The sequence below is a fragment of the Chelmon rostratus genome, chromosome 24, assembly GCF_017976325.1.
Source record: "Chelmon rostratus isolate fCheRos1 chromosome 24, fCheRos1.pri, whole genome shotgun sequence".
NCBI classification, from domain to species: Eukaryota; Metazoa; Chordata; class Actinopteri; order Chaetodontiformes; family Chaetodontidae; genus Chelmon; species Chelmon rostratus.
In genome coordinates, this window is record NC_055681.1 from 6,111,848 (window position 1) to 6,138,487 (window position 26,640).

The 26,640-nt window shown below is 44.0% G+C and overlaps 3 protein-coding genes across 3 annotated transcripts in view; 2 read left to right on the forward strand and 1 right to left on the reverse strand.

Annotated features, from left to right (window-relative positions):
• Positions 1 to 3,686: 3,686 nt before the first annotated feature.
• On the forward strand, positions 3,687 to 6,869 carry LOC121627531 (putative methyltransferase DDB_G0268948). Its single transcript, XM_041966479.1, has 6 exons — positions 3,687 to 3,800; positions 4,997 to 5,151; positions 5,466 to 5,679; positions 5,895 to 5,998; positions 6,088 to 6,225; positions 6,782 to 6,869. The coding sequence occupies exons 1-6, from the start codon at positions 3,687 to 3,689 to the stop codon at positions 6,867 to 6,869; spliced, it is 813 nt and encodes a 270-aa protein (XP_041822413.1).
• A 667-nt stretch (positions 6,870 to 7,536) lies between these two features.
• LOC121627509 (receptor activity-modifying protein 1-like) lies at positions 7,537 to 15,215 on the reverse strand. Its single transcript, XM_041966437.1, has 3 exons — positions 15,071 to 15,215; positions 12,779 to 12,917; positions 7,537 to 8,367 (listed from the first exon to the last, which is right to left on the reverse strand). The coding sequence occupies exons 1-3, from the start codon at positions 15,123 to 15,125 to the stop codon at positions 8,112 to 8,114; spliced, it is 450 nt and encodes a 149-aa protein (XP_041822371.1). The 5' UTR covers positions 15,126 to 15,215; the 3' UTR covers positions 7,537 to 8,111.
• Positions 15,216 to 18,800: 3,585 nt separating this feature from the next.
• LOC121627685 (receptor tyrosine-protein kinase erbB-4-like) overlaps positions 18,801 to 26,640 on the forward strand; it is a 247,084-nt gene continuing 239,244 nt past the window's right edge. Inside the window, exon 1 of the mRNA XM_041966711.1 lies at positions 18,801 to 18,864. Within this exon, the coding sequence (XP_041822645.1) occupies positions 18,801 to 18,864 (64 nt within the window). The remainder of the gene's footprint in view (positions 18,865 to 26,640) is intronic.

Sequence of the window (26,640 nt, forward strand, 5' to 3'; positions counted from 1 at the left end):
TTTTATCAAAGCCAAAATGTGTATAAAAACAGACAGGGTTTGGGTTTATAAGAACTGGCACCATTCTTGTGTGGAAAGTATGTTTGATCAGACTCAGATTTTTATCCACACGTTTTCTCTAGACACTCATATGTTACTTTAGCCCGGGGCAAAGAATCCACGCTATGGGAGATTGAATAAGAAAATTAATTGATGATCTCAATGCAAATCTCTGTTGACGAGAATTTACAAGAACATGTGACTCCCCAAGCGTTCCCACACTCAGCAGCTCTTTTCCCTTTCCGCGTCATATCTGTGCATTTACTGCCATCTGCTGCTACTTAGGAGGAAGTGCATGTGCAAAAATCCAGAAAAGCTGGTCAGACTGCATTTCTTTTGTTCATATTTGGAAGAAGCTACCCGTAGTAAAAACATGAATTACACTCCCAAAACGTCAGTGTTGCAAATGAGTAGATGTGTGGAATATGTGTGTGAATGAGAAAAATTATAAAGAAACAACATGCATGAACAGTGAGAGAGGCTTGCTAAGTAAGAGAGACTCTCTGCGAGGAAGCCTTCATAGTGACTTGAAACATGAGGTCCAATCAGCCCAAGTGAGCGGCCCACCAGGCGAGCCTGCAGGAGATCACGCAGGCCCAAGTCAGACCAGGTTTGACGAGCACTTTGGCACAGAAACATGGCCGTGTACCTGCAACACAGTGCTGAATTCACCCATAATTTCCTCTAATTAAAGTTTGTTTCACACTGACTTACCTTTAAAAAATCTTTTCCACATTTTGCTGCTTCACTGTCCAAACTGAAACGCTCTTCAGAACTAATTATGCCCTCTGAATGTTGAACCTCGGCCTGTGGGTGGCTGTTTCAGTTGTTACTGAACAAATTGCATTGCTCAAAAGCTGCAGACGCTTTCTTTCAGTTAACACAAAGTGTTCCTTGTAAAACGAGGAGCATAAAGGCTGTGATACGATCATATTCAAAGCTACGGCTTGGTGGGGTTAAGAGAGTCAGACATACAATATGTACACTCTGACATGTGGGAGATATCTGGCACAGAGCAGTACAGAGCCACAGGAGAGGAGCTTTTCTCATTCATTATTCACCTTAGATTTCCACAAAAGTCGAAGTCCTTCACCTTGAACATCAATCACTCACAAGATTACATTCATGTATGACGATACACAATTCTAGCTCATATGTATGATGATGAGTGTAGATGATTTCATGGGTTTTTTTCACCAGGAATGACCTTCACCACCTTCCAGAAACTGCAACAAAAGGACCCCGCTGAGGCTGAATGTCTTTCTAATGACACCAGGAACAAGTGAGATATCAACCTCCACCTCATCCACAAGTCTAATCGGTAACTTCCGGCCCTGGGCTCTCACCTCCGCTCGCCTGCCGCTGATCTCCTAATCTCCACCGAAATACATTTATCATTATCAACAAGTGCTGAAATTCGTCTTTCGCTGCCGTCAGAGTCTGGGGCATTAATCAGAAAAGCCAAACTAGACTGAGCTTAACTGTTGAAGGCTTTTACTGCTTTCATAATATAACCACCATTAATTCCCCTGCCGGTGACAGCACAGAAAAGCCCAGCAAGCAAAATATATAGAGGGGAAGTGCTGAGCCATAACTTTTACATGGATTTAAAAAAAAAAAGTATGACATTGTATTTAATTACTTTCACAGTTTGGGAAGATTTACACCCAGTTCTGCTGTTTGTCTCTGGAGAGAGTTGACCTGTGTTTTGTCTTGTGTGGTCTAACAGGAGGACAGAGAGTCGTTTGTTCCATCCATCCTGAACCGGAGCCGCGTTGCAGCGGCAGTAACTCCTCCCACACCCGGGTGTTTTAGTGACCACCAAAAGCTGCACCCCAGCCTTCCGCACCTGAAGGCCACAGCTGCAGCTCCCACCAGGAAGTGATGGACACAAATCTATCGTTGCTACTTCTCTTATGCTGAGAATCACTGAAAATACAAATCTGGATCTGTGTCATTTTAAAACAAGTGTGTCTTTTATTTATTTTTATGTAAAGATATTTGAATTTTCTACTCATGGAAATATAACACAATCATTTCACGAACCTGCTGTTAAATTAACTCTTGATTTAGACATCCTGACCTCTGTGAGCGCAGAGCTGTGCAGAGTGAACACTAGATGGAGCCGTGCCATAAAGTGATCAACTGTAGTCCACTTTGAGTATTATGCACAGTCCGAAAATTGTACTTTTATTGAATGAGCTTACTTTTTCACAACCAGGGTTTAATAAACCTGCTTCCTTCCAGAATGTCCATGTTTTCCATGCATTTTAACTGCAGCACAACGACAGTCTTCCATACGAAGATGGGAAGTAGACCATCTGTTGTCCTCCAAAATGCATAACTTAATTTATCCCAAGGGAAACTGCTGCAGAAGTAGAAAGAGCGTAAAATAATATATAGAATATCAATAAGGTGCAAATAAGTGGCCATATGTCTGAGAAGCGGCACATAGCTGTGTCTGCACAGCAACAAATCTGATCTTCATGATCACCTCCATGATGTCGCATGCCACATAATGACCCATAAATTGTAATAATCCTGATTAAATCGAATGCATGAAAACCTGCTCGTGTGAGAGATGAATGTTTTCGGTGCAGCTTACTGCAAGATGTGGACGTTCTGGAAGCAAGTGGATTATTACAAAGAGTTGTAATAATTGTAATCAACAGAGAGAATCTGGAGAGAATCAGAGCTGAATAGAGCTGAATAGAGCTGAATAGAGCCGGCTGTCAGTCGGCCTCCCTGGTGACCTTATTGACACGACAACAAGCAGTGCGTGACCTTTAGACGGCAACCTGTTTTCCTTCAGCACAAAGTTTACAAGAAACTAAAGCAGATTTTCTGCTCTTCTTTCCTCTGCTCTGCCAAATTTAACACAATCATTTAAACAGGTGAATGGCATCTCCTCTCTCCTGTTACTCATGTGTTCATGGATATTTTAGGGCCTTGAGAACAGGTGGTTGTTCACATGCATGGCCTCTGAATGCCCTCAATCTCAATGACTTTGACACTCTCATATTGATAATGTTATCTATTATTAATGACTTTGCAGATAAATTCTATTTGAATACCTTACATTATTACATTTCACTGTACGAAGGGTTAACAATTAGCTCCTAACATGTGACTTCCTGGCATCCCCTCACCGAGCAGTGCCAAGCCTCATGCTGTATATGGGACTTTACTGCCATCTGCTGCTTAATGTAGGCAAGTGCATGTGAAAAAAATCCAGATTTGGAAAAGTTTTTCCTTCTATAATATTTAAAAGTAAATATTTGAATATGAAAGTCAATCAATACTCCTAACTGCAGCACTTCTGTTGTGGTATTTTTGATTCTTTTCTTTTCTCACAGCTTTAATTCAAGTTAGACACTGGTTTCATGTCAAAAACGCACAAGTAATTAAACCATAGAACTCAATCAACACACTTGCACTGTATCAGAAAGTGAAGCTGTATTTTTATCATTAATCTAAAGCAATAAAATGTGAAAAGAATCCAGTCATGCTTTCTTGGCAGCAGTGCAGGAGGGCAGGACAATTGCAGATCTGGCAGTTAATATGTAACTTTTTAAATAAACTCCCCGTGCAGAGTCAAAGGGTTTGGCCAGCTTGGCACTTTGACACAAGCGCTTCGGCACAGAAACATGGCTGTCCGTCTCTTTGAGGATAAAGATCATGTGGCTGCTTACCTGCAGCACAGAGTCGCACCGCATGAGTTAATCAGCAGGATCATGGAATTCATGGAGAAAAAGGCAAGTGTGCAAGTTTTCATACTTTCAGCATTGACTTAAAGCATTAAAATGTGAAAGGCGTTGATGCTTTTGGTTGCATGTTGACATGCCTTTTTGGCAGCAGTGCAGGAGTGCACTTAAATTCACTGATTTGTTTGCAAAATGTGGATGTGTGGGAAATATAGTGTCTCCTTCAGCAGTAACTATGACCTCTAAATGCTGAACCTCGCCCTGTGCTGTTGTATAAACCAAGATGGAAGCTTACTTATCAAAAGGGCTTTTTGGACTGTAATCAGAGGTGTTAAGAGGACCTGAAAACCACACTTGAGCAAAAGCAGAGAAATCACTAGAAAAATGATTCAATTACACATAACAGTACTTAGCGATAAAATGTATTTAGCTCATATTAAACGCAGGGTCAAAGATGGAGCAGGTAGTGATTCTCTAAAATAGGATGACACGAGAACTAGACTCAAGTGCTGGTTAGGCTCAAGCGCTCGAAAAGTAAAACAAAAAGGTCTTTTCATTGAAACGGGTGCAAAGACTTAAATGGTCCGAGCAGGCTGTGGCTTGATGCACCTGTCAGTCAGAGGGGAAGTCTTGGTTCTCTAAGCTCTTGCCATGCATTCATGCTCTTCCTGGACTGAAAACCAGGCATGCAGTGGATGCAGGTTGGGTGGTGTTGCTCTTCAACAGAAGAGTGGATGGGACGACTCAAATGTCTTGAAGAAATCCTCTTCCTCTGATGAGTCTTATGAGTCACTTGGTTTCCCTTTATGAAGCCCAGACCTGCAATTTAAAACACATTTCTGCAACAATACTTCAATCATTTAATTGTATTTATTCTCATCCAAATCTCAGGATTTCAGTTCTAAAGATAACACACGTTGCTGATAAATGTGCTAAACTGGAGACTCGCAAATTTCTAGTGGTTCATGCAATTATGCAGCTGCAGTCAGCTCAGGCTCTTTGAGTGCTGGCTCACCCAGGGCCTTGACTCGCTGAAGTTTGGGAACCATCACACTGAGAGCTGGTACAAGCCAGTCCATGTGTACTTTGGTCTCTCCCTGCAAGGTGTTGATTGCTTTGGCGACAGAGGCTGCAGCAGTGACATCACCCCAGAGAAAGGCCTTTTCTGTTGTTTGCAACTTTTAGAGAGGCGAGATTCGAACAACGCAATTTTCCATTTAAAACTCATGGAACTCAATTCCTTTTAGACACAGAGCCAGTTCGAGCTTGCTGTGGACGTGGGCTGCGGTTCAGGCCAAGGGACGGTCCTATTGGCCCCGCACTTCAGCAAGGTTGTTGGAACAGACGTCAGCCCCGGTCAGCTGGTGATGGCGCTGAAAAATAGCAACCCTCCAAATGTATCATACAGGTGAGGTGGAGGGTGGAGGGTGAGGTGTAATGCTACAAGATAAAACACTGTGAAGTAAAAGTCGCCTTATCAGGTTACGGAACATTTTACTGCCTGAGCTACTGAAAACGTGCTCATGTGCTTCAAGGGCTGAAACCAAGTTCAGATCAGGGAACTGTGACCAAGCAAATGTGTCCTCAGTGTTTTTCACTGAAATACATGTTTTATACAGTTTTTGCTTGCAAATTCACAAAATTCCAAATCTTAGTGTGTGTCCGTGTATTTTTGGTGGCATTATGCACACACTTTGTGCTCTGACCGCTTCGACCCGCCAGGCAGTGTCCGGCAGAAGAGCTCCCGTTTGCTGCCGGTGAGGTGAACCTCGTGACGGCCATGACGGCGGCTCACTGGTTCGACCGCCAGAAGTTCCTCCTGGAAGCCGACAGGGTGCTGAGGCCCGGAGGCTGCCTGGCCCTCCTGAGCTACACCATGGACATGGAGCTGGAGTATGGGGACGTCTCCAACGCGCTCAATGACATCTGCAAAGAGGTACATCCAGAATAGACAAAATTTGGATGGCCTTATGTATAAGAGGTAATTAAACCGCTTATGCTGGCAGTTTTAGTGACACACTAGTCAATGTGATGCCGTATCTTTGAAAATATGACTTGAAATGTTTGTTATTAAACATCTGAGAAGTAAGCATCACATAAATCCACTGTGTTCAATTGTAAAAGCTTTATTTTCTGTCTTTTTAAATTTAGTTTTACGCTGCCCTCCTTCCCTACCGAAATCCCTACATAGGATCGAGCTCTGTGAAGATCTACACAGACATGTTGGACTCCTGCTCGTACCTGGACAAAGAGTGGTGAGTGTTTCACACTGGCGATACAAAACTCCAACTAAAATGCGTCAGATGAATTAATGTTTCTTGTTTTTTTTTTGTTTTTTCACCAGGAATGAGTGTTTTCGGGTAAAAAGGGTCAAGCCACTGACTGGATACATGGGCATGGTGCAGACCTTCTCCAGCTACCAGAAACTGCAAGAAAAGGACCCAGCTGAGGCTGAACGTCTTTCCAATGACATCAAGAACAAGTGAGATATTAACCTCCAATTTATCCACAAATCTAATCAGTGACTTCCGGCCCTGATCTCTCACCTCCGCTCGCCTGCCTCTGATCTCCTAATCTCCACCGAAATTCATTTATCAATATCAACAAGTGCTGAAATTTGTCTTTAAATCCTGCAACAGTCGCGGGCATTAATCAGAAAAGCCAAACACTGCTCGACTGAGCTTAACTGTTGAAGGCTTTAACTGCTTTCATAATATAACCACCATTAATTCCCCTGCCGGTGACAGCACAGAAAAGCCCAGCAAGCAAAATATATGGAGGGGAAGTGCTGAGCCATAACTTTTACATGGATAAAAAAAAAAAGTACGATGTTGCATTTAATTATGATCACAGTTTGGGAAGATTTATACACAGTTCTGCTGTTTGTCTCTGCAGAGAGTTGACCTGTGTTTTGTCTTGTGTGGTCTAACAGGAGGACAGAGAGTCGTTTTTGGTTCATCCATTACTTAATATTTCCTCAGCTATTTTGCACATGCATGACGTGTAACCACTCCGTCTCTTCTTGTCTTCCGTCTCAGGTTGCTGTCTGCCATGAAGGCGTCCTCTCCTGACACAGAGGTTACGGTGGTTGTGAAGTATTTCTATTGGCTGGCGTGCAAACCTTGATCATTCATCAGTTTCCCAGCCTGTCTGACTCTGCTGCGCTGCACGTCTGCCTGTTGTGATCACCTCAGCCAAAAAGAGCTGGAAACCACCGCTGTAACTTTCATCAGGAAGTGACACAAACCTGGAAAGCCAGGTGTAAACACATGCTGAGAATCACTTGAAATGCAAAGATGGATCCACATCATTTTAAAACAGCGTATGTTATGTTTATTTCTATTTGACAGATTTGATATTTTTATTTGCATTTGATGTTCTACTCATGTAAATATGATACAGCTATGCAATGATCCTGCTATTAAATCATATTTAAGGCTCTAATTATACTGACTTTATTAATATTGACCTCCGGAGTGAACACTAGATGGAGCGCAGTGATGGAAGAGTCCACTTTGAGCCTTTTGCACAGCCTTTAAATTGTACTTTTCTGAAATGAGCTTCCTTTCTCCTGACCTGGGTGAGAGGAATCCACTTGCTTCCAGAACGTCCACATCTTGCAGTAAGCTGCACCGAAAACATTCATCTCTCACACGAGCAGGTTTTCATGCATTCGATTTAATCAGGAACATTTGGTGTATTTAAACATAAATTGAATTGCAGTCTTCCTCCAGAAGATGTGCAGATATTGAAAAAAAAAAAGTTAAAAAAGTTGATAGCTTGTACCGTAGATTCATTGAATGTAAACAAATCATCAGCACGTTCATGAAAATTTAATCCAGGCACCATTTGGTTTCCTCCAAATGAGTGCAGCTCTGCAGATGAGATCAGAATAAAATCAGCATTTCTGCTCCCTTTTCCTCTCTTCCTTCACCTCTCTTGCAAAATTTACAACAATAATTTATCCAAGTCATTGGTGTCTCCCTGAGAGCCCTCCTCTCTACTGTTATTTATGTGTTCACAGATTGTTCAGGGCCATGAGAACAGATGGTAATTAACATGCATGGCCTCCAAATCCCCTGAATCTCAAATACTTTGTTACTTTCTCCTGCCAAACTTTGACACCCCAATATTGGTGATGCTATCCACTGCGAAATATGCGCAGATAAATTCTTTTTTATACGAAATAGACCTTTTATTCATTGTTTCACTGCACTGCCCAAAAACACTTATTCATATTACTAAGGGAATAACACAATTTCAAGACAATGGAAGTGCAAAATCACTCAAAAATCCTTCACATGCTCAGTCTTTGCCTGTCAGGAGTCCGTATTTACAAGCCTTGAGCCCACATCCAGAAGCAGGTCTCTATAAAACCCCCTCTGTGCGTTTACTCCTCCACACCACCAGGGCGGTCATGAGCAGGGTGACCAGCACCGGCACTGCGATGAACGGGGCCAGGATGCTGATCGGTGGGTCGTGGAGGAGCCGGCCAGTCAGAGCGCAATCGTGGAAGTAGAGCCGGTGAATCTGCATGAAGAAGCGGTCGACTATCTGGTTCGGCCAGAAGCAGTCCACCCTCAGGGCCACCTGGTAGGTGCAGTTTGTCAGTCCCTCGTAGAGCCTGCAGAGGGCGACGACACACAGTCAAATGTACCTCTGAGGAAAAACTTAATCCTTAAAACTTAATCATGCTGAAACAAACATTGAGTTTCATGAACACATATTTCGAAGATGAACTTAAGTAATCATTATCTCTGTTCACCAGTCACAGAATTTTTAAAATACAAGCATCAGATCAAAAATGTTTCTTGCAGTGTCTTTGTAACGTCCTTTCAGAGTGGGACCAGAGCAGGGATTCCTGTTGGTAGGAAAAAAACACACACAGTGTCTAGTATTACCAGTGGGCTTAACACAGCTAAATATAACTGCTCGGTGGCAGAGGCCAGGGGAAATGGAGATGCATACCAACAGGGTAGCGCCCTCAGTACAGCGTTGGCCCATCATGACCAGGACAGAGGCTGTTCTGGACGGCCACTGGGTTTAACTGCATAGCTGGAGGCCGAGTGGGCGAGTGGACAGAAAGCTAAGTCCCTTAAAGGAAAAGTCCACCCAACTCTAATGCAACTATTGAGAGTTGTGTAAACCTCATGTTGTTTGACCTATTACAGAAAATAGTAATAGATTGCACTCATCAGATGAAGAAAAGAACATGAATCACACATGGCGGCAAAAAGTGAGCTGTGGGTCCCTGCTCGGCTCCCTGTGTTCCCCCCATCTGATTTGCTCATAAGCTCATTCGCTGGAGTTAAGTTGGTTTTGAGTTAAACACATATTTATTTGAAAAAATGCACCGTGTGAGCATGACGTGGACTGGGCTATTAAGGGCAAATTAAATCGTGACTTTGATACAAATAAAAGATGCAGGAGCCACTTCATCAGCTAATGAAATTAACACAATCTGGGGGTCTTTAGGGCCCAAGGCACTGGGGCCCCTGGTCGGTTGGCTATCCATTTTACATAGTAATGGTATGAAATTGAATAAAATTCTGATGCACAGCAGACTAAGGACATTTTTATTGTTTATATGATGTTTATGGCTCACTGCCCATTAATATAAAAGCATAAATTACATGTTTGCTATGCAGTGGTATTAAGTGTGTGTGCTTCTGTTGGTGTGTGTGCTTTTAAGAGCCAGCTATCATCACGAGGAGCTGTTTCAAGTGTTTCAGCTGCAAGAGCTAGGACTGGGTTTAAAGGCAGGGTTAAAGCTGATGATAGTTTAGGATTAAGACTCGTGCTCGGGGTCATGATTAAGATTTGGAGTCAAGTTAAGGTTTAGGGTCAGTGTTGAGCCATTCTCACAAGCACATTAATGGAAGTGTAGAGCTGAGTTATCAATCGCTGAGTGTTTTTATCACTCTGAGCGATTCAGTGTGTGAGTGACGCCATCTTTTTATGTTTTAATTTGTTCGTTTTTGTTTCTTAACTAACCAGCAAGTCTTGGAGTGAAGCTGCAAACAGGCACAGTGTTCACACCCACACACAGTGATGCAACATGCGCAGCACAAGCATTTGCATCCACACACACACACACAGAAACAGTAGTGTGTTCTCTGTTCACAGTTTTGGTGAGAAATAAATGCGATGATATCACATTTTATTAATCTGCCTACAAAAATACATTTTGGCAATGAAATCTCAAGTGTTAATTAGACAGAAATTGCGTTGCTAATTTTTGAAAATCCTTCGGCAGCGGCTCGTTTTCATAATTCTCATGGCAGACTGACGCACGCAGTTGTGAATCACACGCCGCCTCGCAGCAGACAACACGAGCAGACAAAAGAAGGTCACTGGAGACTTAATAAGAAGTAACTCTGATAATCATAGATCCCTTTCACAAGCCGGACAAAAATGGTTAGCATGCCTGCCGGTTTTGGATTTGTTTAAGGTCAACCCACAGGGAGAGCTTATTTTCTCTGTGAGAAAGAAGGACATGATCAGCAAAATAGCAACAATGTACAGAAGAATGACTGAGAGGAGAGATGGATGGATCTTAAAACTGGGAGGAAGAGGACTCATCTGTCGAGATGGCTGAGATGTTCTAGTGTTTTCCAGTAAGATACAGCAGGAAAATAACTCTGAATGAGTCCCCGGTTACAACACTCAGGCCTTTAGTTTGACACTCGAGGACAAACCATTTCAGTTTTCATAAAGAAAACTCCACTTATAGAGTTATGTTTGGATCCCGCCTGAATGACAACAAGGCCGTCTCTACATCTCTACATCAACCGTGTTCGACTGCTCACAAGTGGACAAATTATAAGTAGGAAAATAAAGCACTCCATGCATTTGAGGGGATTTAGCTCCACAAATGTGTGGCTATCACACCACTAATTATGCTTCAGCAGCCACAAGTGGCAAATGATTAACAGGACATGAAATTTAGCAAACATTAGCCACCATCAGCTAACTGCTCGTACCCCTGAGTGTTTCTCATGAGTTCATTTGCAGGAAGAAGATTCTTCAGCGTGTTCATGTCTTGCTTTAAGCTCATTGCGTTACATCCTGCCTCGTTTTGAGACAAATCCAACTTATTAGACTTTTATTTTCGAAGTCATTAACTTGGTCCGCACCCACACACAAGCTGTATTTGTGTATTTCTAATTTGCTGTTCTGCGTGGTGTCTTTATCTGTCGCGCCAGCCAGCTCTCCAGTGGACCTTGACGATGGCGTCAAACGTTGTTGCTCGGAGTTTTGTGACGCAACAGCCTGTGCAAATCTTTTATGATAACTAGCAACTGCACGCTCAGACACAAATACACACAGAAAAGGAGCACCACCACCACCAATTATATCCTGGACCAAGAGAGGACCGTGGGCCAGGAGGGAAATCACAGATTTGACAGTCTCCTGTGGGCCTCTCAGCTTCTTCCACCATCCTGTCTGACTCATCCTCTGAGTGCCGGTGTTTGAGGAAGGACTGCCAGCCAGCATGCACTCACCCACCCACACACACACACACACACACACACACACACACACACACAAACACAATGTAATGTGCGACAGATACAATAACAGGCTGTGACCAAGTGATGTGGCGGCGAGTGGAAAGGCAGACTGGAGTTGGTGACGGCCATACATCGAACAGCTGCAAAGGCAGGTTCAAGTCTCATCAGAGCAACGTATAGTGGGCAGCAAACAACATACTTCCTCCACATACTACAAATCCTGCAGGGAGGATGGAAAAATACCTGGTGCTCGGTGCTGCTTATGATGCATGTGGATCATTAAGCTCAGAAGATGATCGATGTTAACAAAGGGAAGACAGGTAATTAAATATGGAGGAAATATGTACAGTATGTTCTCTCGCACCAGCTTCCTCATGCAATTATAATAGTTCTTTAATCCATTAATCGCACTTATAAAAGACTATTTGCACGAAAAGGTCAAACTAAGTTTTGGATATATTCAGTTTCAACTTGTGACGTAATTAAATAAGATTGTATTTTAAGACAGTTCTTTGCAAAATAAATGCCAATATTTCACTAATTCAATAATAACACTGTGATTGTTTTCCTAAATTGATGCCTGGATGCAATATTATTATTGATAAGGAGACTTTGCAGTGCAGAATAGGTGTTGATTGACTCACTCTGGTGGTTGACTGCATGCTTCAGAACAGCTCGAACAAAAATAACAGTCCGGTCTGCAAAGGTGTTTACGTCCAGCATGTTTCAGTGTGTTCGGACTAATATAGTGCTTAAAGTGAACATGATAAGGTCCAGGATTTTGGGTCTTTGACAGTCTATATTCATTCTGAATGAGAGTCAAATGAAGCGCAGCATTAGTTCAGGCACAGCACTGAAGTCGAGCTTGCAATCGCTGGTTGGCGTCAGCTGCTTCATTCAAGCTTTCACAGGCTCATTCATCAGCTGTGGATGCCAGCTGACTTTGGCATCCAATCATATTCAAGCAGGTGTTCAGTACAGTCTGTAACCTGAGTCCTCCCACTATGGCTCTTCATGCAATTAGCTGCGACACCTTTTGCGTGATCTTTGGAATTTTTTTTTTTAAATTCAAGAAAATTCATTCTGCCCCCAAATCTGTCTTTATCCTTTTGCCATAACTGTGAAATGAAAATGTTTTTTGTGTTGTTAATAACCTACAACCCAGATTCCTGAAAGGTTTTGGACTCCGTGAAATGTGTGAGTGTTCCTGATACTTTATCCAATCATGTGTTAACAAAGGGGTGAACCTCGCTCCATCCTCGCTTGTGAACGACTGAGACTTTCCAGGTTGCTCCTTTCATACCCAATCATGATACTATCACCTGTTACCAATCAACATGTTTACCTGTGCTGCAGTATCAAATTCAGAATAAGCAGATTTTACAAAAGTCAGTGAAGTTACTGAGGTAAAACATGAGAAATCAGAAAGGCTTAGCAAGTTATCCCATCTTTTTTGGAATCGGGGTTGTGTTTCTTATGGCTTTGCTTGCTGACTTTGCCTGACCCGGCGGGTGAACTCACTCCGTGGTGTCCGGCCAGCTGCACCACAGCCCTCGGTCCAGTCCTCCCATATCGAATTTGAACTTGGCTAAGCAGAGATCATTGATCATCCTCTCGTAGAATCCCCCGTTGCAGCCAGACACTGACGGAAGGACTTGAGCTAAAGACAAAAACGTGAAACAAAATGCATTCATCAAGTTATAAATATGACAAAGAACACGGACTTAGGGGAGAGTTCGGTTAGTGGTTTGCTCTATTTCAGCGAGTGGGGAGCAAAACTTTGCATCATTGTCAACATACAATAGCTTTTACAAAGCACTACAGAGGTTATCTGCCCTTTTCAATTCCTCATAATTAGCAAACAGCAAACAAGGTCATGTCCCGGCAATGGTTATTCCGCTCGGACCGTTTTCTTCCCTATTAGGCTGCTACTTTCACGAAGAAAAGATTTTAATTTGCAGCAGGAGTCCCAATCCCATTTGTTTACTTCAGAGATGTGTGTAAACAGCCTCTTAACGTGGAGGCAGGCCGCGGCCGTCCCGCAGGACTCGGAGCTGAATGTAACACCACCGAGCAGTACAGCGGGAGAGGGAGCTTAAGCTGGCGGAAAAGGCCTGTGTGGAACGAACAGGTTGTTGTTACGATGAAGGAGTACGGCGGATCTCAGTCTGCGGCGTCCTGATAAGGGCCAACTGTGTGCCCATTATGTTTGCTCTGTCTCAGCTGGCTGTCGAGGCTCTGAAACACTCGAAGGAAGACTGGATGTGTTGACATAGAGATTTCGAAAAAGAGACGTCGCTGAAAGAAGCACGCAATTCCCAACGCAAAAAGCATCAAGCGTGCGCAAAAACTGAGCACATGAATGATAATTTTGCAAAAATGAAGCATCTATTGGCTTGTTTGTGACTCACGGAGTTGCGAGGTTATGTTTCACCTGTCTGTCTGTTTGCTGGCAACTGCTCACAGAGAAATCTGACATTCAAGCATTCAGAGTTGCCGTCCAACTTGGCTGCTGACCAGCCTTGTGTTCATATTCCATTTTCCAGGAAAATCAAAGCAAAGCTTGACAGATGCTGCAGCACTCGATTGACTTACTGCCTAGTTTTCCCATATTTTGGCGATAGGAAACACCGATCGGCCTTGCAGGAATCATGAATTCTGCCTGCCGTTCTGGAACTTAGGATTCATGGATTTTTAAAAGTGATGCACGTGAATATGGCATGAGCCGACCCGCGCACGTCACTCATGTTTAGTTGGCTGCTGTGCTGCTCAGCATGAGAGGCTGATTTTCACGTTTTCCCGTTCACGTAGGGGTGAAAGTGGAGCCCAGAGACAGTGGGTTTTCAAAAGCCCGTCAAGAGATGGGAGCGTTGAAAGCAATCTGATGCATGTAACATCCCTATTGTACTGCACACCTCCCTGTATACAGGTTATTGTACTGAGAGGCAGTATGAATGTGTCAGAGCAGCCTCACACTGCACTTCCCACGTTGTTCTTAATTAGAGGGAATCAGGATATTTTCATACCTAATAAGCATCGTTGACATTAACATGTTTCTGTGCATGTTATAAGGTCCTTTCAGCGGCAAAATGTAAGTCTTCCTTTGAACCTGTTGAACGTCCACATGGCAACAAGCTCCCGCTTCTGTTTCATGCTACTAGAGCTAGAGCTCATAGAATATGACGAACTATGAAAGATTGGGCTGCCCAGTGGAATATAAAATAGTTAGAAACAGCTCCACCAATGAATTAGTATATAATAATATATTAAATAAAAACATGATTATTAAAGCCAAGCTTTGTCTAATTGAGTACTTTTATTTTTTTATTACTCAAGTAGCAGCTGATGCAGTATTTTTACTGTGTGATACTGACATTTACTGCTTTCCACACCCCTGACCTACAGTATATTTCTGCAATTATTTATTTCAGCCTGCCATAATTAAATCAATAAATAGATAAAAATCAAGACCTTGCCTCAGACTAAAAACACACAGTCCGGAGTATAAGGGTGCAGTCAAAATTGTAAATGGTTGTGCATTGAATGAATAAAATACAATGATTACAATAATACGATTGAGAATAAACCAACAATGCAAAACAGCAACTTCATAAAACAAAATCATGCCATTGTATTTTTTAGGATGCAGACACACACACACACACACACACACACACACCACTTCTTTATAATAATTCCAAAATATCAAAAAATGAACCCTAAACAGCATCCAAAACTAAGTTTACCCAGAAAAAAACAAGCCAAGTTTCAGCCATTAGGAGAACTTCAGGATTCACCACAACAAACACTCACCTGCCAACAACAACACCAGCACTGCTCCCAGGAGCGACGCCTTCTCCAGAGCCATGCTGAACACCAACTCCAAGCCGTTTTTCTCTGCTCACTGCCTGGACATCAGCTGTCTCATCCTCCCTCCAATATTCTGCCCAAACCACTGATTTAGTAACGACACGCGGCGTTACAAACAAATTAACCGCAGCTCATGGTGTGCGGTCAACAAGAAGTGTGCGTTAAAGCCCCTTGACCTTCCTCTGTGGCTGCCTCCTTCCGTCACCGCAGCCCTAATCATAGACGCTCTGCCTGTCATCTGATCCTCTTGTCCTGCTGCTTACAGCGTGGGGCTGCTCACAGGGGACAGAACAAAGTCAGGCACCAAAATTAGTGCCGCTCTTCATAAACCGAGGGAATCATTACAAGTAAAAAAAAAAAAAAAATCATCTGATGATACATAACCCTAATTCATGCTGTCCAAACATCAAAGCACATGGGAATAGTCGGCCACATGGGATAAAATAGATAAACTTGAAGAAGCAAGAGTTGCCACAAGTCCTTTTAAATTCACAACACATGTCCATATTACTGTGAACTCCCTGATGGAGGAGCCTCGTTACAGAAACTTCCTAAGTCTGAAATGTCTCATCTCAGGATGGGAATTTAGTTATGACAGAACCATGTTAATTGGAGAGAATTTCCTAAATTAGGATGGCGTAGGCCCTGTCCTAAATGCAAAACAATTTCCTCAAATGGCATCACTGCTGTTGTTCAGCCTCCGTGGCGAGAACGGTGAAGATGGGGAACAACGTAAAGACCGAAATGATAAGTATTAAAGGTTGCTCAAACTGATGAAGACCATTTATTCACGAGTTTACATCGACTGCAAAGACAATTAAATTTGAATTAGATCGATGCGCTACGTCCGACCCTGCAGAGGCCTGCGAGGAGGCGAGGGGCTCTGGCCCGCGGTCGCACAGACCACAAATACAGATTGCATTCTGATCAAGGATGCAGGCGGCCTCCTGTACATTCTGAACACAGACAAGAAGAGTGCAGACCAGTCCAGTTTGCATGTTAGAGATTCTGATGTTAAGTTAAGATACTAGGCTCTGAGATGGGATGGGACACCGCCATGAGTTTAGGAACTGCTCCCCGGATAGGAAGGCAGGATTTTTCCTGTATTTGAAACCTCAGAAACCCCTCATGTGGCCCCAGCTGTGCGGATGCCTCTGCATCGAGAACAGACGCCTCCATCTACATAATCTCCCTATTTTCGACAGAGAAAGAGTTTACATAATTACAGTTATCACAGTTTCGAATCTATCATTTGAATGCTGTTTGCTTTGTTAGCGCTGCAGATGCCTACTGTAAGATCACATGTCATTAGACTCATTATAAGTTTTTAATTACATGCCAATGAATCAAGTTTTCTCCATTCGTTTTTTATAATTTGTAATGGATTACTTGGACTCGCCTCTTCAGCGGGCGCCGCCGTTCTGCAGCCAATCAAAGCCCACTTTGGACTCACACAGGGACACATTTCAGTGCACAAAGACACAATTCCCATTTTCATGTCATGCTCGTATCATCGCAAATCTCATGCAGCTCACTAATTGAATGTTTTATCTGCAGATTTCTGCACAGGAACAGAGTGACGTTCATTAGTATTCTCAAGGCTGCTCTGTGTTGTGCTGCCACCCAGTGAGGCTGCCTGAGCTGGTGTGTGTGTGTGTGTGTGTGTGTGTGTGTGTGTGTGTGTGAGAAAGCTCAAATGTTTTCATGAATCTCTTGTTGTCGTGTGCAGACTGACAGCCAGCATATCTCCCCCAGATTCATATTTTAGTGGACACATGTGTTTGTTGATTTGTTTTTTTGAAGACAAACCCTGTTCTGTTCATTTCTCGTTGATCTTAAAGGATCTTTTACACATTTTACTGCTGGTTTACATGTTTGCAAAAGGCATATTTCAGTCAGTGCACACAATACTGATTTTTAGGGACTGTATAACAGTTATTGGGCATGGTTGAAGAGCTGAGAAAGAGACTCCCCATAATATCACAAAAAGATGGTCTGGTTATTCTAATTTTCAGAATTAATGATTAATAATTTAATTTAAGATGATGAAATTTGAGTGAAACTTAATACACAGGCACCAGTTGCCAAAATTATGACAGGATGGTGTCATGTGGCCAAAAGCACCTTTATGACATTTTAAAGTGACTAATAAATATGTTGCAAGAAAGCTCAAGGAGAGAATAAAATAAAATATAAATCTAGGATGAGAAATTGTTCAATGAAAAATGCAACTCTTTCCCTTTTAAGATACCCCCCAAATCATTTTCTAACAGTCCCTGACATCGGTGTTTATGGCCAAAAATGATGATAGCCAGGCTTTGAAGTGATCAGCCTTTTGACTGAATTCCCATTGTTATGAGCATAATATTTATGAACAATACAAGGCCAAATGTTATTTTATATCCCTCAAGAGCTTTATGATTAATGCAAGCTCCAGCTTCCTCTAAATCGAGTAATTATCCACAAATTTCCCTAGAGGGCAGCAGAGGACACTGAATGACAATTTCTTTGGCACAGCGAGGACAAGCGAGGAATCATTTTGGACCTTTTGCACCCTTGCTGCATAAACCGCGGAGTCATTTTGCTAATAGAGCCAGTTTATGCCCGACTTTTTCGCCTTACATGGATCACAAATCCGGATCTTTGTGTCCTCGCCGCCGCTTTCACACTTTCACATCAGTCCACAGACGAAGGCGGAGAGCAGAGAAGGGCACACTGGCCTGTAAAATGAGCGGCCATGAAAATGCTTTGCTGCTGGTGCCATTCCCGTCACCGCAGCCCCATTAGACTGGCATCATCAAAGTTTATAGGCTGTGCCTTCTAGTGGCGGGTATTTGCAGAGGCTGACCCTGCTGGCACAGCAGGAAACTTTCCTCAAAGTGCGCATTCAATTCACAACAAATGATGGTTCCATCTTTTCCCTGAAGACATTCGCCTGTGTCTGTTTCATCTTTAATATTCCAATTAAGGAGTTTATCTCTCTAAATTATTGAAACATTACTCAGTAATTACAACAAACACGCTAAATAGAAACTAATGAATCATGACTTTAATATGATCATAAAAAAAGTCTGTATCTGTGTTGTCTTCAGTGACACAGGTAGGACTCCACACCACTCAGCGGGACACCAAAACAAAGTCTCTTCCTGACAGGTGTGTTGACAGCAGCAGTGAGGCCAAACAGCCAATCAGGAGAGGTGATAAGTGAGGTGGGCGGATTTCCAAAAAGCAGACAAAACGCTCCTAATATTTTGGATGGCCGGCTTAATAGGCTGTATGAGGTGCCAATCACACGGAGGAGGCGTGTTCACAACCCCTCCTCATCCCAACACATGCACTCCACCCCCCTCACCCCCCCACCCAGCCATCGGCGCTATGGCATTGTGAGGAGTAAATGGCTCCAGAGTATCCGCGGTGGAAACCCACCTAAACACCGGTCTGGGAACTGATAAACAAACACAACGCGGCGCGGTGCGTAAAAGCTCTCCACGGCGCTGGTTCGGGGTGCGCACGGAAACTGTGCCAGTTGTCCAAGAAGCCAAGAAGACTCCGGCGTGTTTTTTCTTGTTTTTGTGTTTTTGTGTTTTTGTGTTTTTTTTTTTTTGGTTGGGTTGCTTATCTTCATTGGACATGTGAGTTACGGGAGTTAACAGGACAAGCAGCCTTTTCCAAGATGAAGTTCGCCGCTTGCGTCCTCGTCACTCTGGTGGTGATCCGATCGAGCGCAGCGCAGTCAGGTGAGTGCTCGGATGCGCGTCTCTGCGCCTGGCTCTCCCGGTCAGGTCACACTTCAGAAGCACTGAAAGTCGCCTTTCCGTGTGGGCACGAAGCCGCGCGTGTGGGCAGAAGTGACACATTCAAAGCTCTTGTTTTTGCTGAATGATGATGACTGCACGTCTTGGTTCGACACCTGCGTCGTTCGCTCCTCATCACAAACTTGACACAACTTCACATCCAGGCGAGCTGATGCTGATCTGAATCACCGCACCTGCAGTAAATTGCGAGCTTCAGCAGCCTCCCGGAGCGTGTCGAGCTCTGCGTAAAAAATCTCGAACTCCCCCTCCTCAAATCTGCTTCTTTGAGCCATTATCTGGATTTTTAAGCGCGTTGAGGACACATTTTTGAGCGGAAAATGCTCAAAATCCACTTGCTTGCGCGCATGAGTCGGTAAATCTTTTGGGGAAGAGAAATCGGGGATGAAATGTCTTTCGAAATCCACAGGAAGACGGCGAATCTCTGGTGTGAGCGCAGCTCACACGAGCCCCGTACCCCACCGTTTCACATTGCACCCTAAATATGAATGAATGCGCCACCGTTTTAATTCCCTCAAGCGGACATTGATACAGATCGGGGACCGCGGCTATTTGCGTTGATTTACATGACTTGGGCTCGATTGCACCAGTGGCACAGTTTTCACTCTTTACTGTCTTTGACTAATTTAGATGTAGCAGATATACTGAGGGCTATAAAAGCGGTGGGAAAACATCTCTCTTTCATCATTCGGACCCCCGCGGTGTCAGTCCCTGGACGAAAATCCCTTTAATGCTCCTGCAATATTCTCATAAAAACTTGTATGACATCCATGGTGCTCAATAGTCAATTTATAGTGAAGTTCATGATATTTTTATTGATGTCTTAGCAGCAATATTCTTTTGGCACCCCTGTAGGGTATTTGCACATAGTTTTGCTGTGATATTTGCTCCTGCAACATGTAACTTTTGAGGTTTTGCCACTTGCTGTGAGATAATTTGCTCATGATGCAACAGAATCTCATTCTGCTAGCAAATTAACTGTTAGAGGCTTTGAGGCTGAGAGATAGTGCCGTGGAACTTTTCCCATGAGCTTTTGTTCACAGATTTGCTGATATCTGATCAATACAGACTTTAATTTGCTCTTTTATTCTGTGAGGTTTGGTTGAATGTCTGCTTTTGACGATTATCAGACTATGAGATGCACTCCCGCTGTTTGCACAGGAATATTTTCTGTTTCATTTTGGGCTGATGTGGAGTTCACGATGCCAGAATCTGTCTCCGTAATTGATATAATCAAGCTTTGGCAAGGGATGACGAAGTGGGAATGGGAGCAGAAGCAGGAAGTGGGAACACAGGAGAGTGTGTGGATTGATGTTCAGAGGTGAATTTGGCCATCGGCCAAACCCTCAGTGGCACAAATGGGATTCCAGGACGCTTTTCTTCCCGCCTCCAAGGACAGGTCGAGTTTTGGCTGGTTTTGTGGCTCTCAGGCAGAGCTGGAGAAACAAACAAACACACACACACACACACACACACACACACACACACACACACACACACTCCCCCGCTGGCTGTGGTGTGGATCTTGGATGCAAGGCGCCGAATGCCGCCTATTAAACAGGAGTGGATGGATGCATGGATGGATGGGTGACAGGCGGGATGAATGGGGAGGAAAAAGTGGCACCCTCGCTGCTTTATTTATTCTCCATGCACACACTCCCCTCCAAGATATTTGTGATGCAAATTTGGCCCAAGAATCTGAGCTATGCCTCTTGGGAACTTCATTGTGCGTGTGGGTGTTAGCGGGTGAGCAGATATTTGTGTGCTATCTGTCCACTCTTTCATCTCCCTTTCACTTGCTCTCCCTCTCCTTACTGTCGCTCTTCAAATTCAGACCCTCCACCATACATCACGCACATTTGAAGCCATATCAGGTTGAAGGAAGTCAAGGCTAGAGATGTTCACCTCACTGGTGTTTAACATGGTGATTGAATCTGTCACTGCGCTCCTGCTGCGAGACGAATGTCTGCAGCGCTGCTGCCAGTCAGCCGGTCTGCTCTATACACCCGACTATGCGTGTGTTATGTACAGTGTGGCCACACGCGTGCCAAAAATGAAGGCATTCGCATTGCGGGCAACTTGATTGATGTTTTGCTGAATTCTGACAGACTCTTGGCAGTGTGAGAGGATCCCAGTGCATCTGTGTGGACGCCTCTGCAGACGCAGATTAATCTTAATTTTGATGTAAGTGAAACATAAAAACAAACAAAAAAACTGATTCAGAGTTCAGGATTGGCAATGCTGATGCGTTCAAGTGTTCATTTATTGGAGGCTGATCAACTTTCTCCTCCATCTTGGACTTGCACGGCAGGTTTTTGCTCATGAAGCAAAATTCCAGCTCTTGGAAGGCGAAGCAGCACAAAAAATCTGAACAGTTAAACCAGCTTTTCTCTGCCAGACATCCCAAATCACTCAGGTCTGAAGGGAGTCAGCTGACATCCATGACTCACTGGTTGCTCTGCCTTTGGTGGGATAACGAGGTGAGGGGTGCAACTCATGATTTTCGTCATTATTGATTAATCTAATAATTATCTTCTAAATTAAGGACGCCCGCTATAGTTCCTCACTGCCCACGCTGATGCAGCTTGTTTTATTCAACCAGCAGTCGAAAACTGAAAGACATTCAGTGAACTGTCAGAAATAACAAACAGAAACATCAAGTTCTCACAATGTTTGGCTTTTTTTTGCTTGTAAAACAAGCAATTAGGAAAAGAGTTGCCAAAACCTTGCATATTTGGTGTCTGCAAATGGCAGCAAGAGGTGGTGAAATTTAACATTTTTGAAAATGAACATTCCTCAGCTCTAAATCATAGCCTCATCTCATCACAGGAAGAATGGTGGGAGGGGGTTGAAGGCCCTGGAAAACACCAGTAATATCTGTCAAGCTACTATTTCCAAGATGAAGACCAGCTTCCAGTTTGTTTGGGAGTCAGTTGATTTCAGTGCCAAATCAAAGGCGATGATATTCTGTTGAACAGCTGATTCCTCTGCAGAGCCTTGACAGGGTGAATCTTGGGTATTTAACTTGTGAGGGCGTGATCCGCTCCTCCGTCTTTGATTCGGGCGAAACAGACAGCTGAGGTTTTCCAAAAACTCTCACCTTTTGCACCTTTTTAAACGAAGCTCTCCGCAGCGGTTTCATCATCACCCGCTGCGCCGCTGTCTATTTGTCTGCTTCTCGAAGCGGACGCTGCAAACGCTGCCTGCGCACGTGTGTGTTTGGGTGACATTTAAAGACGAGCTCTCCTGTGAAATGGGGGGGGGGGCGGCGGGAGAGGAAACCTGCTGAATGCCAGTATCAAATTACTGGGCGTCTGTCAGCTGGCACACACGGAGCCACGGTGCTGGCCGAGGCTTTGTAGAAGACTGACGGAAATGAGAATTTATTACAAGCTAATTAAGCTTTTTTTGATAGCATCAGTCTAGACCGCGAGCCCTTTATTTGACAGCATGAGAGATGAGGGGGGTGAAGGAATTCAATCTTGCTCTAAATTAGTCAACATTGCTATCATAACTTGATATCTGCCAGGCTTTAACCCGTGTCGGGCTTGGGCTGGATGTTCGTCAAATGTGCCGTGATCGCTCCTGACGAGCTGATGGAGACGTGGTCGGCGTCCTCCGGTGGAACGGAAGCAGCCTGAGATAGGGGGAATAAAAAAAGAAAATGGCCGTTTGCACAAAGGAGTAATAATTGCAGCTCAGCGAGGGTGACATTGAGGTGTGGGCTGGTATTTGCTCCCTCCGTCACAACTGGACGGTCTCAGCGGGCCAGAAGGGAGGCCTTACAAACGACCGTGGGGGTGATGGAACGCTTCTCCAAGGCCCGAGGCAGCACCTCTCCTGGTGCTCGCCGTCTGAATCAGCGCTCATGATCTGCACGGGTCAGACAAAGATGACGCTGTTCCCTCTCTCGGGGGAGGGAAAAAAAAGTATCTCTTTGCCTCCTACTTTTCTCTTCCCGTGCATTGGAGAGCGATCTAGCGACGTCACGAGCCTGTTCGCTGACATTTTGTTTGCCGCCGGCTGTATAGAGGGGCTTCTGTTCTTTCGCGTTTGCGAAACACCCAAATATTTACATGCAGAATCACAACTGCACAGCATGGGAAGGAAAACATCCAAGGCTTGGGTGCAAAATAGCGGCTTTATTGGCCTCTGTAATCATCCCCGAAGCTTCTTAGTCCCTCTTCGTCTCTGGCGCTGTGTTTGTGTGTTTGGCAGGACAGACTTTTGAACCCCCGTGCCTTTGCTGCCTAATGATGAGCAGGGTTGGCTTTGGTTGTGCCGAGGCGTCCGGTGCCAACTCCTAGTGTGAGTTAGATTGGCTAGTTGGAGGCTGGAAGCCTGGCACAGATGTCCCCTTTCAGGAGGACTGAGATCTCACTCCCACACAGAAAACACAATCCACCCATGCACAGGGATTTAGTTTAAACACCCTCGAATCTGCATGCCCCCTTTTAATTTCTTTTCGCATGCTGATTCCGCGAAAGTCTTGTTGTTTATTTTTCTCCCACACACACACACACGCATGCAAACACACACGCACGATCCAAGTCACGCGGGTTCACGGGCGAAAGGGCAGCGGAAGCCTTGTTTAGTGGGTTTTAAGTGCGAGGCAGCTTTATGCTTCCTCATTGTTTGCTTTAAGTACAAGTCTTGAATCTACTTTTAGTGGTTTGTGTTGCTCTCAGCTGTCTCGCACGCACACACACACACACAGTGCGAGCGAGGCATGGCCAAGGACAGGAAAGACAGAGGAATCTTTTCTTTCTCCTCCTCTGTTTCTTCTAGACCACTGGAGGGTTTGTTCAGCCCGCCACTTGTAATTCCACTCAGAGACAAATGCCTCCATCCTGCGTCTGAGGGGCTTCCTACACACACACACACACACACCCACACACACACACACACACACACTCGGGCGAGCATAGCAAACACACACAGATCTTTTCCGAGCAGTTTGACTCACACCACCTCACCCTTCTTCTACCTTGACTTTTATTTCATTAGCTCTCGTCCACTTTCCTCCCCCCCCCGTTCTCACCCATTAACATCGCCGTTCTGTTTTATTCCCCCGCATCATCATCCACTCCCTCTGCTTTTCTTGCCCCTTCTTAGCGGCCTTCCTCGCCTTTGTCCTCCCCTCTCTTCCTCCCTCCCTCTTTTTCTCTCACACACACACTCTTCCCTCTGTCTTTCATTAGCCGTGTGTGTGTGTGGCTGTCACTGAGCACACAGGGTGAATGGAAAACAGCTCATTTTTCTCCCCTTTAATCACGACACCCAATTTGTTTCATGGACAACATGGCGTTGGCTGCTCCCGACACCACTCAGCCTGTCATTTACATGCTTACACACATGTATCTGTTCCAGTGTGTGCGTCTGCTTCTTGGCTTGTGAGCCTTAAACCCTTTGGAAGGAGGTTTCGAGGCTGATTTTGGTTCACATCCACGTGGGAAACTTTGAGGATGTCAGAGAGCAGACCTCATTTTTAAACAGTTTGATTTGTGTTAGCTCAAATGTGAGATATGCTTTACATCTAAAGCTAAATGCTAATTAGTTTTTAATTGAATGACGAGAGCTGGCAGTTTAGAGAAATCATAGTTCTTTGAAGTTGCAACTAAAACCTAACATAAGGGATTATTTTGAACTAGATTTATGTTGCAGTAAATGGTGACAAAAACGTGAATGATTAATAAGTGGCTGTCATTCAAATTCTACTTCCTGAATGTGGCTTAATCATTTAATGGAAGCCAATAAGAAGCTTTTTGACCATTTCCCAGGCTTTTATGCCTGTGGAAGCATAGCGATGATGCTACACCCACAGACTCTGGGTGTTGGACAACAATTATTTGAACTCTTCACCCCATTTGCTGCTGACCTTTCACATGATCAGAATACAATTCACCATGAAGCTTTAACACACTTAGAAAATTCCATTCCATAATATGAGTCAATAAAAAAAAGTTTCTTTACTTTCCTTCTGCAGCTCCAAGCATTTAGCATGAAGACGGCAAATTAGGACCAGCTCTAAAAAGGCTGTTTTATGCTGTGCGATGATCGTGCCCTGCAGTGTTGTGCATTAGCGGTGCAACTCACTGATGTCATGTGTGCTCAACTCAATCTGCTTCGTGAGACAAACGCGTATGCATCCGTTTGCGTGTCTTTGCTTGTGTACACAAGCGCTGGCTTTGAATGTACATTTGCAGTGCTGCACTCAGGCGCGAGGCCAACACAGGAAGTGGGACAGTGTTCAGCTTCCTTTGATTGGCAGCCCTTCTTTGGCGAAGCAGGATCAAGTGCCATCGACTCGGCCTTTCATGACGAGTCTGGGCTTTTTCTTCTCGTCCCTTTGCCGTCTTTTACTTGCTTCCCTTGCTTTCTGTTCTGCCTCTCAGCGCAGCACAATAGAGGCCATTAAAATCACAATAGAATTCCCCCCCTCCCTCCCCCTGTAACCTTGACAAAGCCTGGCGTTTTAATGAAAGTCTGTGAAAGAAGAAATGATCACTGGTCTCTAATCCCTCATCTGTGCACGTGTCGATCCGGCAATTCAACCCCGACTTGTAGATTTGTGTCTTCACCTTTGTTGCATCCTCTCTCTCTCTCTCTCTCTCTCTCTCTCTCTCTCTCTCTGCCTCTCTCTATATCTTGATGTCACGATACACACTCATGCACACGCCTTTACACACCAACTTGTCTCGCAGTTGCATCTTAAGGCCGTAAAGAACATCGCTATTTTTGATGTTTTTCATTGGTTTCCTCCCTGTGTTTGTGTGTGTGTGTGTGTTTGTGTGTGTGTGTGCGTGCGTGTGTAGTCAAGCCCGCCTGGTGTATTGTGTGTAAACTAATCCCTGTTAAGATATTCACGGCAGCTAATCTGTTTAATTACACTACAAATTAAGGATATTTACTGTTCCAAGACTTTTATGCGACATCCGCCTTAATCAGGGCCTTAATCTGTCTGGCACTGTGTGAATGTGTGTGTCACTCTGTGTGTGTGTGTGTGTGTGTGTGTGTGATTGATACTCTGTATGCTTGGGCATGTGCGCCTTTGTGTCTATCAGGCTATTTCTGCCAGAGTCTGTCTGTATCTCTCTGTTTTTAATTCTTTTTTCTGAACATTTGCCGACAATAAAAAAAGAGAAAAAACAAGTGATTATTGTGTTTTTCCAGTTGTTGTCATGGCGCAGAAAGGGAATGCTTACCAGGATTAAAATGTTATATCAGTGAGATGTTGTTAGAGTATTTAAAGGACACGAACGCAGTTCCACACAAGTATCACTCTCCTCGATTCACTCATGTTCAGCTAATTCCACGAGATTAAAACTGTGTTCGAGCTATGGAAACATGCTGTGTTCTCTGTCAAGGGCAAAATAATGAGAGGAGAGTCCCGCAGCCGTGCCTGAGTTTGTGCATGTGCAGGTCTTCACATTTGTTAGTCCCTTCAGGAGGGTTTTGCATTTTTATGATTGTATTGAGTGACGTAAGCAAGAAAAACAGCTATTTGCAAGCATTTTTGTGCCGTCTTTTTAACAAATTATGGTCCACTGTGAAAAACTGTGCCACTTTTAACAGCTAATAAAACAAACATACAGTAAGTTAGAGTATGGATGAGTTCAGGAATCTCTTAGGATCTGAGGAATGACCTGTTTAAAGGCAATGCAGAAAGATGAATGTAGACCTGAATGTGGTATATAAGGT

Bases quoted from the DNA above. Each gene is read 5' to 3' on its own strand.
- LOC121627531 (XM_041966479.1), top strand. From the start codon at position 3,687: ATGGCTGTCCGTCTCTTTGAGGATAAAGATCATGTGGCTGCTTACCTG. The intron at 5,680-5,894 runs GTACATCCAGAA...TTTTAAATTTAG, and splicing joins TCAATGACATCTGCAAAGAG to TTTTACGCTGCCCTCCTTCC. The intron at 5,999-6,087 runs GTGAGTGTTTCA...TTTTTTCACCAG, and splicing joins TCGTACCTGGACAAAGAGTG to GAATGAGTGTTTTCGGGTAA.
- LOC121627509 (XM_041966437.1), bottom strand. From the start codon at position 15,125: ATGGCTCTGGAGAAGGCGTCGCTCCTGGGAGCAGTGCTGGTGTTGTTG. The intron at 12,918-15,070 runs GTGAGTGTTTGT...TTTTGTCTTTAG, and splicing joins GCTGGTGTTGTTGTTGGCAG to CTCAAGTCCTTCCGTCAGTG. The intron at 8,368-12,778 runs GTGAGTTCACCC...CGCCCTCTGCAG, and splicing joins AGCTGGCCGGACACCACGGA to GCTCTACGAGGGACTGACAA.